Source organism: Xiphophorus maculatus, chromosome 3, assembly GCF_002775205.1.
Source record: "Xiphophorus maculatus strain JP 163 A chromosome 3, X_maculatus-5.0-male, whole genome shotgun sequence".
NCBI lineage: Eukaryota > Metazoa > Chordata > Actinopteri > Cyprinodontiformes > Poeciliidae > Xiphophorus > Xiphophorus maculatus.
In genome coordinates, this window is record NC_036445.1 from 6,646,534 (window position 1) to 6,658,739 (window position 12,206).

The 12,206-nt window shown below is 38.9% G+C and overlaps 1 protein-coding gene across 5 annotated transcripts in view; it reads left to right on the top strand.

Annotated features, from left to right (window-relative positions):
* Positions 1 to 12,206, top strand: part of cadm4 (cell adhesion molecule 4) — a 222,230-nt gene that overhangs the window by 203,019 nt on the left and 7,005 nt on the right. For 4 of the 5 annotated variants that reach the window (XM_023330937.1, XM_023330938.1, XM_023330935.1 and 1 more), the window contains exon 7: positions 8,581 to 8,691. The exons of the other annotated variant lie outside the window; for it this stretch is intronic. In XM_023330937.1, coding sequence (XP_023186705.1) covers positions 8,581 to 8,691 — 111 coding nt within the window. The remainder of the gene's footprint in view (positions 1 to 8,580; positions 8,692 to 12,206) is intronic. 5 annotated transcript variants of the gene reach the window in all.

Genomic DNA, 12,206 nt, shown 5'->3' on the forward strand with positions numbered 1-12,206 from the left:
ACTCCCCCACCCAAAAAACAAAACATCATTCTCCACTCTACAGAATTTTGCAATTCTGCTCTCTACTACAAATGCAAAAGGAGATTGCCTGGCTATAAGTTCGTAATCTTAAATTGAACCTCACTTGGATTATGCAGCAGGACTATGATGAAAGCATGCTAGAAAATCTACTGAAATGCTCTAAAAAAAAAAATAAAGGTTGCGCAATGGTTTGGTCAAAGTACTTTCACTCTTCAAAAACAATTCCACAAAAATTCCTCCATCACAATACAAATGATCCATTACCATTTGTGGGTGGCATAACCAAATATTAGGTTGGGGGCTTTCACTTTTGCACATAAGACCTGGTTCAATTTGTGAGCTTTCTTCTCTTAAATGAAAAAATTATTTGAAAACAATCTATTTTCCAGTTCATCAGATAGATAGATAGCATTTATTGTCATTGAACAGAATTCAACGAAATTTCCATTGCAGCTCCCGTGCAAAAGGTCAAATATATACAGTATAAATAAGCAAACACACAATAATAATAATAACAATATATACAACTAAATTAACTAAAGGCACTCAACCACACCAAAGAAGTAGCAGCAGGTCCAATTATGGCAAAGTACAGATAATGTGACAGTGCAAAGTGCAGAACAATATGGCCGTGTGGGGGTGGGGGATATGTATGTGTGACTGCGAGGTTATGATATGTGTGGGAGGGGGGGACGGCAGGGAGTAATGGCTCTGACGGCTGTGGGGAAGAAACTGTTTCTCAGTCTATTTGTTGTAGTCCGTATATTCCTGTACCGCTTGCCTGATGGCAGCGGCACAAACAGTCTGTGGCCCGGGTGGCTGGAATCCATGGCTATGGATCCAGCTCTCTTCTTGACCCGGTCTGTGTAAATGGAGTCCAGGTCTGGGAGGGGGCATCCCACAATGCCTTGTGCTGTTCTCACCACCCGTGTCAGTTGTTTCCTCTCCAATGCTGTGCAGCTACCATACCACACAGTCATGTTGAGGCAGAGGAGGGGAACACAGGGACATTCAAGACTAATAACCATGCGCACACACTCACCCCTACAGCCAGATTAGCATAACCAATTAGCTAAAGACTGTTTATGGACTATGACAGGAATCTGGAGTACCTGGCAAGAACTTGTGTATGTGCAGGGAGAACATGCAAAAAGACAAATTGCAGATTCAAAAGCAGGTCCTCTAAAACAACTTTGCAAACAACCAACCACTGTATGCTTCCATTTGAAAGTAGCCAATATATTTACTCAGGTTATCTTTGTCTTGTAATAAGATGAGTTATATGATGTATAACATGCCAGTGTGATAAAAACTGAGAAAATAAATATAAAGATACATTTTTATAGCACTGGACTTTTCTCAATAATTTAGATTATACTAGACATCTGCATTTGTTTAAAAAATAACCACAGAAACAAACTTTAGAACAAACTCAGCTTCTCTGTGCACAACAGCTTGACAGCAATCAGCTTTTTAAACCCGCACGCTGTTGCTTTGTGTCAGCAGTGGTGTTACGGTTCTTAACAAAAAGTATGAACTCACTGAGCGAGCAGATTGTTTCTCTTCAAACCTTTATCTGAAAGAGATCAGGGCTGTTGCCGCACGTCATTATATTAAACACTGCTCTTGAGTTTTGAACAAATGTCACAGTGGATAATGAGGCAAACATGGTGTTAATTCTTTCTTTTGAAATATGGTATGATCCCTCTTTACATTCAGCTTTAAAGTTTCCAGAGATGTATGTATGGCGTGTGTGTGTGTGTGTGTGTGTGTGTGTGTGTGTGTGTGTGTGTGTGTGTGTGTGTGTGTGTGTGTGTGTGTGTGTGTGTGTGTGTGTGTGTGTGTCTTTTGAAATGCTCTACAAAACTGGAGTGTTGCATAAGCTATACATCTCTGTCAGTGCAAATAATCCACCATGGATGATTTAATAAGGTGTTAGAGAAATGCCTCTGGGAATTAAATGAAGCTCATCAGTCAATATGGAAAATAAATATCGTTCTGTGCTGTAAAATATGTTAAGATGATTCATAACTCCAGCACCTACCCAGAGTATGCTCTCTTTTTTTCACCTTCAACACCCACGTTGTTAGATTCGTGTTTTTTTTTTACTACTTTTAAATTGTGAATATCAGTCTTTATGGCAAAAATCTTCCCTTATTCTTAATCATTGTTTTGACAGAAAAAAAGATAAAGCTTTTTATGTTGATTTTTTTTGTTTCAGTCTTTCTTCTATAACTGCTTTCTTCTCTCTGCTTCACTGCACACATTCAAGCTCTCCATATGTTTTTCCTCAATATCTAGCCGCCTTTATGCTCTACTCACTGTTCTCACCTCTTTTGCACCTCCTGTTCAGCCTCCTCCTCTCTCCTCACTTCTCCAACACCGCCACTGTTTCTCACCTTGCCACCCATTTGCCCCCTATTATAGGTCCATCTGCACTTCAGTTTCTTTATGCGGGAGGGTGAAGCATAAGCGTTGAGGTGTGAGGAGTTGGGAAAGAGCGGATGATGGGAATAGTGAGCGAGGCACAAAGTGATGGAGAGAGCGAAGAAAAGAGTGAAAGTTATAGAGGAAGGACAATAGAGGTCGAAGGCGGGTTAGAATTCAGTACCTCGGCTCATCAGATAAACTAAATGTCAGTTCGCGTGGCTCCTGGTCTTCCCAGAGGGAATCCCACAGTGCACTGGGGAAGGAGGTGAAAACAAAGAGGGAGTGCTGGAAGATATAAAATGAGTCAGCGGAAAATAAAGAGTTTTATTGTAAGTTCAAAATAAAAAATAGCTCATGTAGAGAGTTATTTTCCACCAAAAACTCAAGTAAAAGTCAGTTGATGCAGGTGTGTTGGTCTCTTTATGAAGGGAGACCAACTTAATGCTCATGAGGGTAGAAACTCTCCTGGGAAAAACAGTATAGCAATTTTCTTTTGTTGTTTTTTTAATTCTTTTCCCACCACTGTGAAGTGATAAACTGAATTTTTCAAGTTGCCTTCCAATAGTATTCACACTCATGGAACTATTTCATATTCTGTAACTTTAAAACCACAAACTGTTATGTATTATATTTGGATGGATTTGTAATACATGAACAGAAAGTAGGGAATAGGAATGAAGTGAAAGGGATATTATTAAGAAAGTGTCATTTTTTTTGCCAAAAATGATTTTGGAAAAGAATAAAAACACCATCTCTTTTTTGCCAAAAATGACTCAGGCAAAAAAATAAAATCCTTTTAGGCCAAAAATGACTTAGACCATTATTTTATAAAGATGATGATGTGTGAATGCATTGAGCTGATGTGTGAATCCTCACAAAACATATAAGGCATCCCCTTGCTCAGGCTCAGTTTGATTGCCTGGAAAGCATCTGTGAATTTTAATTTTGAACTATTTCTTAGTTGGATATCAATCTGGACTTTGACTCAGTCATTTTAGCACATGAATATGCTTTGATTTAAACCACTTCAGCTCTGGCTGTATGTTTATTGGCCTTACCTTTACTCCAATTTCAAGTGTTTTCCAGCCTTTATTCGCTCTATCCCATTTTTCCATTAACTCAGACCATTTTCCCTGTCTTTGCTGATGAAACGCATCCCCACAGCATGATGCTGCCCCTTGGAAGTGATGTGTTTAGGGTGTTGGTATTCCTCTCAGGAAGGGATTTGCACATAGGCCAAAAACTCATTTTTTTCTTGCACATGTTGTTCTGTCCCCTACGTTGCTTGTGCCAAATTGACAACAGATTCTTCCATCTGAGCTGTGCAGCCTGGCCAGTGTTATCTTGGCTGCTTCTTTGATTAATGTTCTCCTAGTCTGGCCTGTCAGCATACAGTCTTGTCCTGGTACCTTTGCAGCATTTGCCAAACTCTTTACATTATCAGAATATGAACGGCTCTTGGTGAGATACCCAAAATCTTTGGAGTTTGTTACTTAACCCTGTTTGAAAATGCTCCACATCTTAAGTCCTGGCATGTCTGGTGTGTTCACTGATGTTCTCAAAAAATTTAGAGATCATCTGATTAGACTGAATTTTATTCAGGGAATAAGAAGAAATTGGACTGAATTCAAACACTGCAAGTTTTTCAGATTTTTACTTGTAAGCACATTCCAATTTTCTTCCACTTTGTTATGTATTACTTTGTGTTGGTTTATCCCATGAAGTTCCGATAAAATATATTGAAGTTTGTGGTTGTAACATGACATGAGGTGAAAAAGTCCAAGACATATTACTTTTTTGCAGTACACTGTAGATAAAAGTCCACAATCCTGCTAAGGTCCACAGGGCCGCCTTACGTAATTTAACTGAGCTGCAGCCCTGAGATGAATTGCCAAGCCAGTAAAACCAATTAGGATTGAATTGCAGACCATTGGAGAAATGCATGAAGACAGACTGAGAGAGAACGATAGGAATCTTTTACATAAAAAGTACGCTTACATACATGGATAGACATCTGAAAACCAGCAGGGAGAAGTGAACAGAGAGAACTGGAGGACTAATAATTTTCTTCTAAGATTCTTTGAAAACAGAATGGGATGACAGAAAGATGAAAAGGACAGGTAGCGTTGATAGAGAGGTGAACAGGGATTAGTCGGTGTCTTCTTGACTGTTGTAATGAGCTGTCAAGATGATTGGAATAAAAAACACAGACCTACGTTTAATGAAGTGAGACTTTTAAAAGTGCACAGAATGAGAGGAGAGACTAAAAAGGTTGGAGGCTAGTGACAGACGGAGCCAGACTCTGAGATAACTCAGAGACGGATTTGTCTTCAGCTCTGCCTTCTTCCACACATGACTATGCACCTGACGGCAGAGTAAATTTTGAATGAGCCTTCAGTTGAACAGCGTTGGCCTCCTTGCCCTCAGCCATGGACCTTCCACCAATATCTAGCACTCAGCTCACTGATAGACAACTGGATAGACAAAAAATGCTCCGGGCAAGGCCCTTATAATCATGAAAGCTGAACATGAAAGAATCCATGCTGGTGATGCAGTCTCCTCAGGCGCACCACTGCAAGAATGAGATACAAGCAGCAACGTCATTATCGCAAGTGCTGCCTCACCCATCCCTGGAAATAACGTGGGCTGTGTGTCTGATTGGCAGGCGTATAGTGTTAATGAATAACAATATGATGTGGAGGGAAAAAAAGGGATGCTATCGGCCAAAAGAACGACAGCTGTACGGCATTCTCCTTAATTAAGCTGAAGAGTGGCGGCGAGGGAATGTAGCCACGAAGGAAAGAAACTAGAGAAGCCAGCTGAGGCGGCCAAATGAAGTCTAGTGAAAGCATGGGTTGCAAATGAGGGGCTAGGTTACGGCTGATTGGAAAGAACAAAGAGGAAGTATTAGATTCTAGAAGAAAAAAAAACATAAGAAAAAGTTAAACAAAGTGAGTAAATTAAGGTAAGACATTAATCATTTTGCAGTTAATTAGAGCAGCGATCCCAGCTATTATAATATTCATCCCAAAGGCTCAAGGCACACAGAAACATGGAGCACTTTGGCTCTGCATTGAGGCTTACAGTGCCAAAAGAAAGCGTTGGCTTCTTCAGAGATTTCTTCTGGTTTTGCTTTTTTTTTTTGTAAACATTTTAAATCATCAAACAAATGGTAATACCAGACAAATATTACTTAAATTTTTAAAAAGGAGCTTAAATTCTACTTTATGAAGGTAAAAAGGGTATTCAAGCAAACATGACCCTTTAGGGAAAAAGTAAAGGCACCCACACATAATAATTAGTTGTTCCTCCTTTTGCAACAACTACCATCAAGAATTTGCAATAATTAGCCAGTTTTGTTAAGTTTTGTTTTAATTCAGCCAGACTGGAGGATGTTCAACCATAAACATTGTGTTTAAGCTCATGCCTCTATTGCATTCGGATTTAAGTGAATGCTCCAAATCAGCTGAAGCTGTGATGTGGGATGTGGGAGAACATATCACTCCAAAATCTTAATTGTATACATTTTCTTCATTTTGAAGCCATTCAAGGGTGAACGTCCTGGTTTGCCTTTCATTATTTTAGTGCTGCATTGAGTGTTTTTGCTCAATTCATTCATTTAAAAACTGCTTTTTGTGTTTACTCGGGTTATCCAATACATTTTGCTAATACAAAACATAATATAGTTTGACAAAAAGGGGGAAAAAGCAGACTTTTCCACAGCCCTGTGGATGGAGTTTGGTAATTTCTCTGTAAATAGATTTTTTCCTACACCCTTTTGCTTAGTCTTTTTATAGAACGTATCACACACTTATTTCAAAGGGAGAAAGACACAGGCTAGCCTTGAAGTAAGGAGAAAAAACAAAGCAGGAGGCAGCGAAGTATAGTGCTGACAAAGAAGAGTGCAAAAAGAGATTGATGATCTCAGGGCCAGTGGGAGAAATAGGGAGAAGAGACAGAGGAATACTTACCAATAAATTACTTCTGAGCAGAAAGGGCAGCATCTTTGTGTGTGTATGTTAGGGGGGGAGCAATTATGCATTGTTGTGTAAGCATATGTGCTCACCTAGCATGAATGACCGTGCATGTGTGAGTGCCAAACTCTTTGAAAACAAGCTCTGCCTCGTACATTGCAGTTAGTTTTCAAGTTACTTTGATGAAGACAGATTTTTCTGACTTCAAAAGTGCCGAGGACCGTGCACTAATAAACACGAACACACACACACTCTCACCTAACTATTCATTTCCCTCGTACTTCTTGTCAGCCATTATTTTTCGTTTAACAGCAATATGAACTTGTCTCTTTCTACCTCTCCATTCGCCATTGTGTTTTTGCCATTGATTTGGAGGATGGTGTCAGGATCCAAGCTATTGTTCAGCATCAAATGAGACAGTTCCCCCGCATGGCGCTGCTCCAACGAGTGTGCGTCTGTCAGACTTTCACTGCTTCCACCGAAGCTTGGAAAATGTGTCATTGGTCACAAATTCATTCCTGATATATTCCAATTGACCTGAAGAATAACAGACTGCCAGGTAATTTCCATCAAACTTTTAAAGCTTGTAGACTTTTGCTTTGAACCCATTCAGATATTTGAAGGGATTAATCACATTTAAGTATATTACTATTTTAGATGGAGAATTCTGCATCACTTTGTACATTCATGTGATTGTATCTCATTAATTGGAGGAAATGGAATAACAGTGACTTTACAAAAACTGGATAAGACCCTGATATGATAAAAAGGGCATGGAAAACACTCAGAAACAGAGGAAAGACTGACAGGAATCGATCTGGTGTATTCCGCATATATGGATGGTGTGAAGTAACAGAGCTTGATATTTTGAACCAAAACTCCCTGTGTTTGACACAAGATGGCATATCATCAAAAGAACACCATACTTACATTGAAACATGGTAATAGTACCATCATACTTACTGGGGTTAGATCTCTGTAGCTGTGACTGGGATTTATTTCAAAATGAATGAAAATTCTGAAATATTTAAAATACCTCTATTTTATGACCCAAAATGTTGAAAAGGCAGAGCTGACATCTTTTCAAAGGGGGTTCCAGTTGACTGTCCTGCAAAGCTGTAAAAAGATTATTTCTTCCCTGAAATACAGCAAACTTTGTTTTGTTGCAGCTTAGGAAACGAAAAAGAAAACTTCTTTGCAATTCATAATCCTATTTTAGAGTGACTTTATTAGTTATACAGTGAAAGTCAAAGGTGTACGTGCCCCTGGTAAATCACCAAGTTCTTGTGGTGCAAGAAGAAAAACAAGGCTCTTATAAATCATTCCAAAACTTTTATTCAGTCCTCTTGAGTTCAGACCTGCGATCAATTACAGTAAATCTAATTATCCTGAAATAATGTTTTGCTGCCCCATGAGGACTTTCCTGACAATTACTCATTTGCATCATTTAACAAAGCTTTTCAGAGAGGTTAAAAAGGTTAAAGATGAAACTGAGCTAACTGTACAAAGCTACCAGTCAAGAGAAGAGCACAAACATGCCTAGGAATATTTATTTATTATGGTACAGTGAAGGCACTCATAAATAAGTGGAGATAATATGAGACAGCAGCCGCATTACAAAAACTGGATGTTTTTTTCCAAATTGATGAGACAGGAGAGGAGCTGGTCCAAAAGGCTGTCCTCACAATTTGATTGATTTTAAGAATTTTTTCAAGGCAGAGTGGGCAAATATGCCTGGACAATATTTGGCATGTTAATAAGGTTTATACAAAAGCTGAATACTGAAATCGATCACAAGGTTTATCAACAAGGTTTTTAAGGTTTTGACCACTTATTGCAACATTTTCGTTTGGGTTTTACTGGGAAAAAAAGGTCGCATGAAAGGTGTTCAGGTTTATGGGTTCTGCTCTATATTATGTACATGTCTCTGATGTTGCTTGTTCATCTGTAATTTTGTCTGTCTCCCAAAGCTAACAGGAGAGCACCCATTAACTCAATTAATATTTACATTCAGCAAATCACCTGCCATGTATTATGTGCTGTGTAAACCCTAATGTGAAACCTACAGTATGTCTGTGTTTTTTAGTATCCCTGCATGCTGTAGATAATAGTGTTTGTGTATGTCTGTGCCATTCCATTCCCTGTCTGTCTGTAGAGAATGTGTCAGTCACTACCATGGCTCCTACCACTCCACCCACCCAACCTACTAGTACTCCTCCCACCACCTCTCTCCTCAAGCCAAAAAGCCGCTTTCTGGACCCAGAAGGTAAACCATGCACACACACTTTCTCCTCCCACCTCTGCTACCCTCGAAGCAAGATTGCTAAGCGAATGCTGTAACCTGCAAGAAGAACAATTCATTTACTAATATGGTGCTGTTTTTAATCAATAAAAACTTAATAATGATGCAAAGCTTAAATAAAATGTACATATTGCAACGTAATATGTAATGGCCTGGTTTAGCTCCTTAATTAATGAAAGATGAGCCAAATTAATTTATCAAACTTATAATTACTTTGAAAAGTATTCATACCTTTGTTCCAAAAAACTAAAACATTTTAGTGAAATTTTACATGATAGACAAACATAAAATACTGCGAAATTGTCAAGTGGAAGGAAAATGATAAGTTTTTTTAGTTACATAAAATTTGTAAATTATATCAGGCATTCATATACAGCTCCTTTTTTTCTGATTACCCTAAATAATTTATTTGCTGTGTTGCATTTAATTACAATATGAATATGACTGTTCTGTAAAGATGTTTGTTCAAATGATCTCAAATGTACATTTTAAATGGCTGTTCATTAATCTGACAGAACTTGAGTTAAGAAAAGTATACATCAATTGTAGAAACCTGGTAGACACTCCAAAAGTCTTGTTTCTGTTACTGCAAAGGCTATTGGCTGAAATCAAATGCATGACACAATTTATAGAATTGTGCCCATAATAATATTGAAAGCCATTTATCAATCCCCCCGCCCCCATCCTCCCTTCCAAATCATGCATGACTTTGTGTTGGAATAGTGAAAAAGTTAAAGCAGCATGAAAATTTGGGCTAGGCATTGCAATGTTTTGCAGTAAAAAGGCTAAAATGTTTTGGGATTTAACATCACCAATAGGAAATCAATGTTTGAAAACAAATATGATTCAAAAATGTTACCTTCTTCCATGTTGAAATATCCATTAAATACTCCAGCTTATATTTCAAGAATTTGCACTTCTTTAATTCTTGTGTTTATTTTGTTTTCAAGAGCAGACCATTTCATTTTAAGATCTGGTTGTGGCTACTTAGCTAAAATTGCTTCCTCCAATTCATCGCTCACATAATTCTGTTAGCTGTGACCATCTTGGCACTGTGCTTTTAATTTTGAAATTCACTCACTCGAAGTCTAATTAACTGAATTCATGGTGTAATTTGTTTGCTGGCACATTTAACAGCCCATGTGTGAGTGCGTATATTGTTGCCATTACTGCTCCATGGTAGGGAGAATGAAAGTATAAATCAATTTTACCAAACAGACTCCTTGAAAGTCATTTCTTATTAATATAGTATTTTCAGTGATAATGGAGACATGAGTAACACTGCTCTTTGCATGCAGATTAAAATGGAAAAAAATAAAGAAGTAGGGATAATACTGTTGTGGCCCCAACCTCCTCCATTATTCTCGTGACCCATCTCTTGCAGGTTACAGCTTCTCTTGCCCTCCGTCTCTCTTTTTGTCGTCTCCTGCTCAGCTTTTGGTGCCGCCCTCCTCACCACCAATTTCACTGTTCTCCGGTGGCCTCTTCCCACACTTGCATCTGCCTCCACACACACACACACACACTCCTTTGTGCTTCGACCTTCCTCAACCCTCTATTTGCATTAGTATATGTGCCTCTGTAAGCTCGGATATGCGCCACGCGCAGCGATCACCTTCTCTGGTTTCTTATCGCCGGCTGTTTGATGCCTCCCTGCTAACAAACACACCGCCCAGTCAGCGTTTGTGTTTGCGAGTCTGTGATGTTCGGCTGGTTTTTCTGCTGCTTGGTGGGTACTGTTAATGAATCTGCGTGAAGAGCTTAGAGACTGACATAGGTCTCCAGAGGGCTAGAGCAATATATTTATCTGCACACACTCACGTACACGCATAAATACACGCCAACATGTGGAGTGAAAAGCAGGGGTGTGAAAGTTGGGATCCAGGTGGTCTTTTTGATCACATTTTGCCAGAAAAGTGCAACACAGCAGGTCTAAGAAACTCACACTGCCATTACTTTGGTATCCTGAATGCGTAACTTAAAAATCTTCACCGGTTTTCAATTCTTTCCATCTAAAGAATCTACTTATCTCATAAATGCTCTTCCACAAAGACATGCTCGCTGTAATCTCCTCTTTCTTTTTTCCACATCTTCAGCTTATCTGTCTGCTCTGTTACTTAAAAGGAAAGATGAGGCACAGGGAGCAGGAACAACCCTCTTGTTCTCTCTTTTTGCCTCTGCCATCTTCTGTGGCAGGTGGAGGATGTTCACCTGCGGCATGCGAGGAGATGCAGTTTAAAAATAAAAAAAAAAAACGTCTTAAGAAAAGCTGTAAAGAAAAGCACTTTGGCGGATGTTTAGTCAACGTTGGTGCATCTTCCATGGGGCTCCTCGGAGAAACAGCACAATTTTAAATAATGTCAGTCATTTCCTGTGGAGCTCTGGGCTGCAGCAGATTAAGAACAGGTTGGCATGGGGGGAATGAGGTGCACTTTAGTGCTTGGTTCTTTCTTCTCCTGTGAAATATTGCTTTGACCAACTGCTCTGTCTTAATGCCTTTGAATCCCATGCGTCATGTTACTGCAGATGCATTCATTTTGATAATACACGCATCTGTCAATACGTGATCATGCACTTAATCAGTTTATTACAGCGCCTTGGGAGAGCCCAAGGAATACATATACAAGAATGAGCTTTCTTTTCTTCATTTTTTTCCTGCTTCTCCTCCATCAATCTCTCCTTCTCCCTTTGATCTGTGTGTTAGCACTTTATTAATGATTCATGTTTTAATTCTGTCCAATGGAAGTCTAAAGATCCTGAATCAATAACTGCCTTGCCTTCTGTTGGGCTCCCCAGCAACACATCAAAAGGTTTTTGTTATTGTCAGCGCCTCAGCTGTCTGGACTCCACAGACATGTATATTTCATCTCGAATGCAATCTTAAGCTTCTTTTTTTCTTTATGCATGCTGCTTTTGTTGTTGCCACACAGTCGTTGTTGAAGCTATGCAGTCCACGCGAGTATATTAAGCGAAACTAACAATTTAGCTGCAGGTTCCTTATTCAGCTAACGAGTCATGATCATCCCAATATCTCAGGGCTCGACTTTCCTTCAGCAGACTAATTGAATGTTACAGCCCATTAACTGCAAGTTCTTACCTGTTATCTTTTCCATAGAGATGAGTGAAAAAGCTCTTCCCATTTTATAAGGTTAACTCTGGTGTCCTGATTGATTTTAACCCATTAAAAATGGAGTTTATTGCAAATAATGCAGGGAACCTACTGGAAATGAAAGAACATATGCAAGATTTTGAGTATTCTCTTTTGTGTTGTGTTCAAATCTGAATCCAGCTGGTTTGCTTCTGGCTGAAAATAAAATGTGTGATTTGAACATAATATGAATTCAAAATTAACGTTCAAATTCAAGAATCGGTTACAGAAAACATCCAAACCAACATATGTGTAGGCATGTTTACTAAATTGCTATGTTGTTAATAATCAACCACATTTTTTTGTTTAGTTTCCCTATCCCCAACCAGGC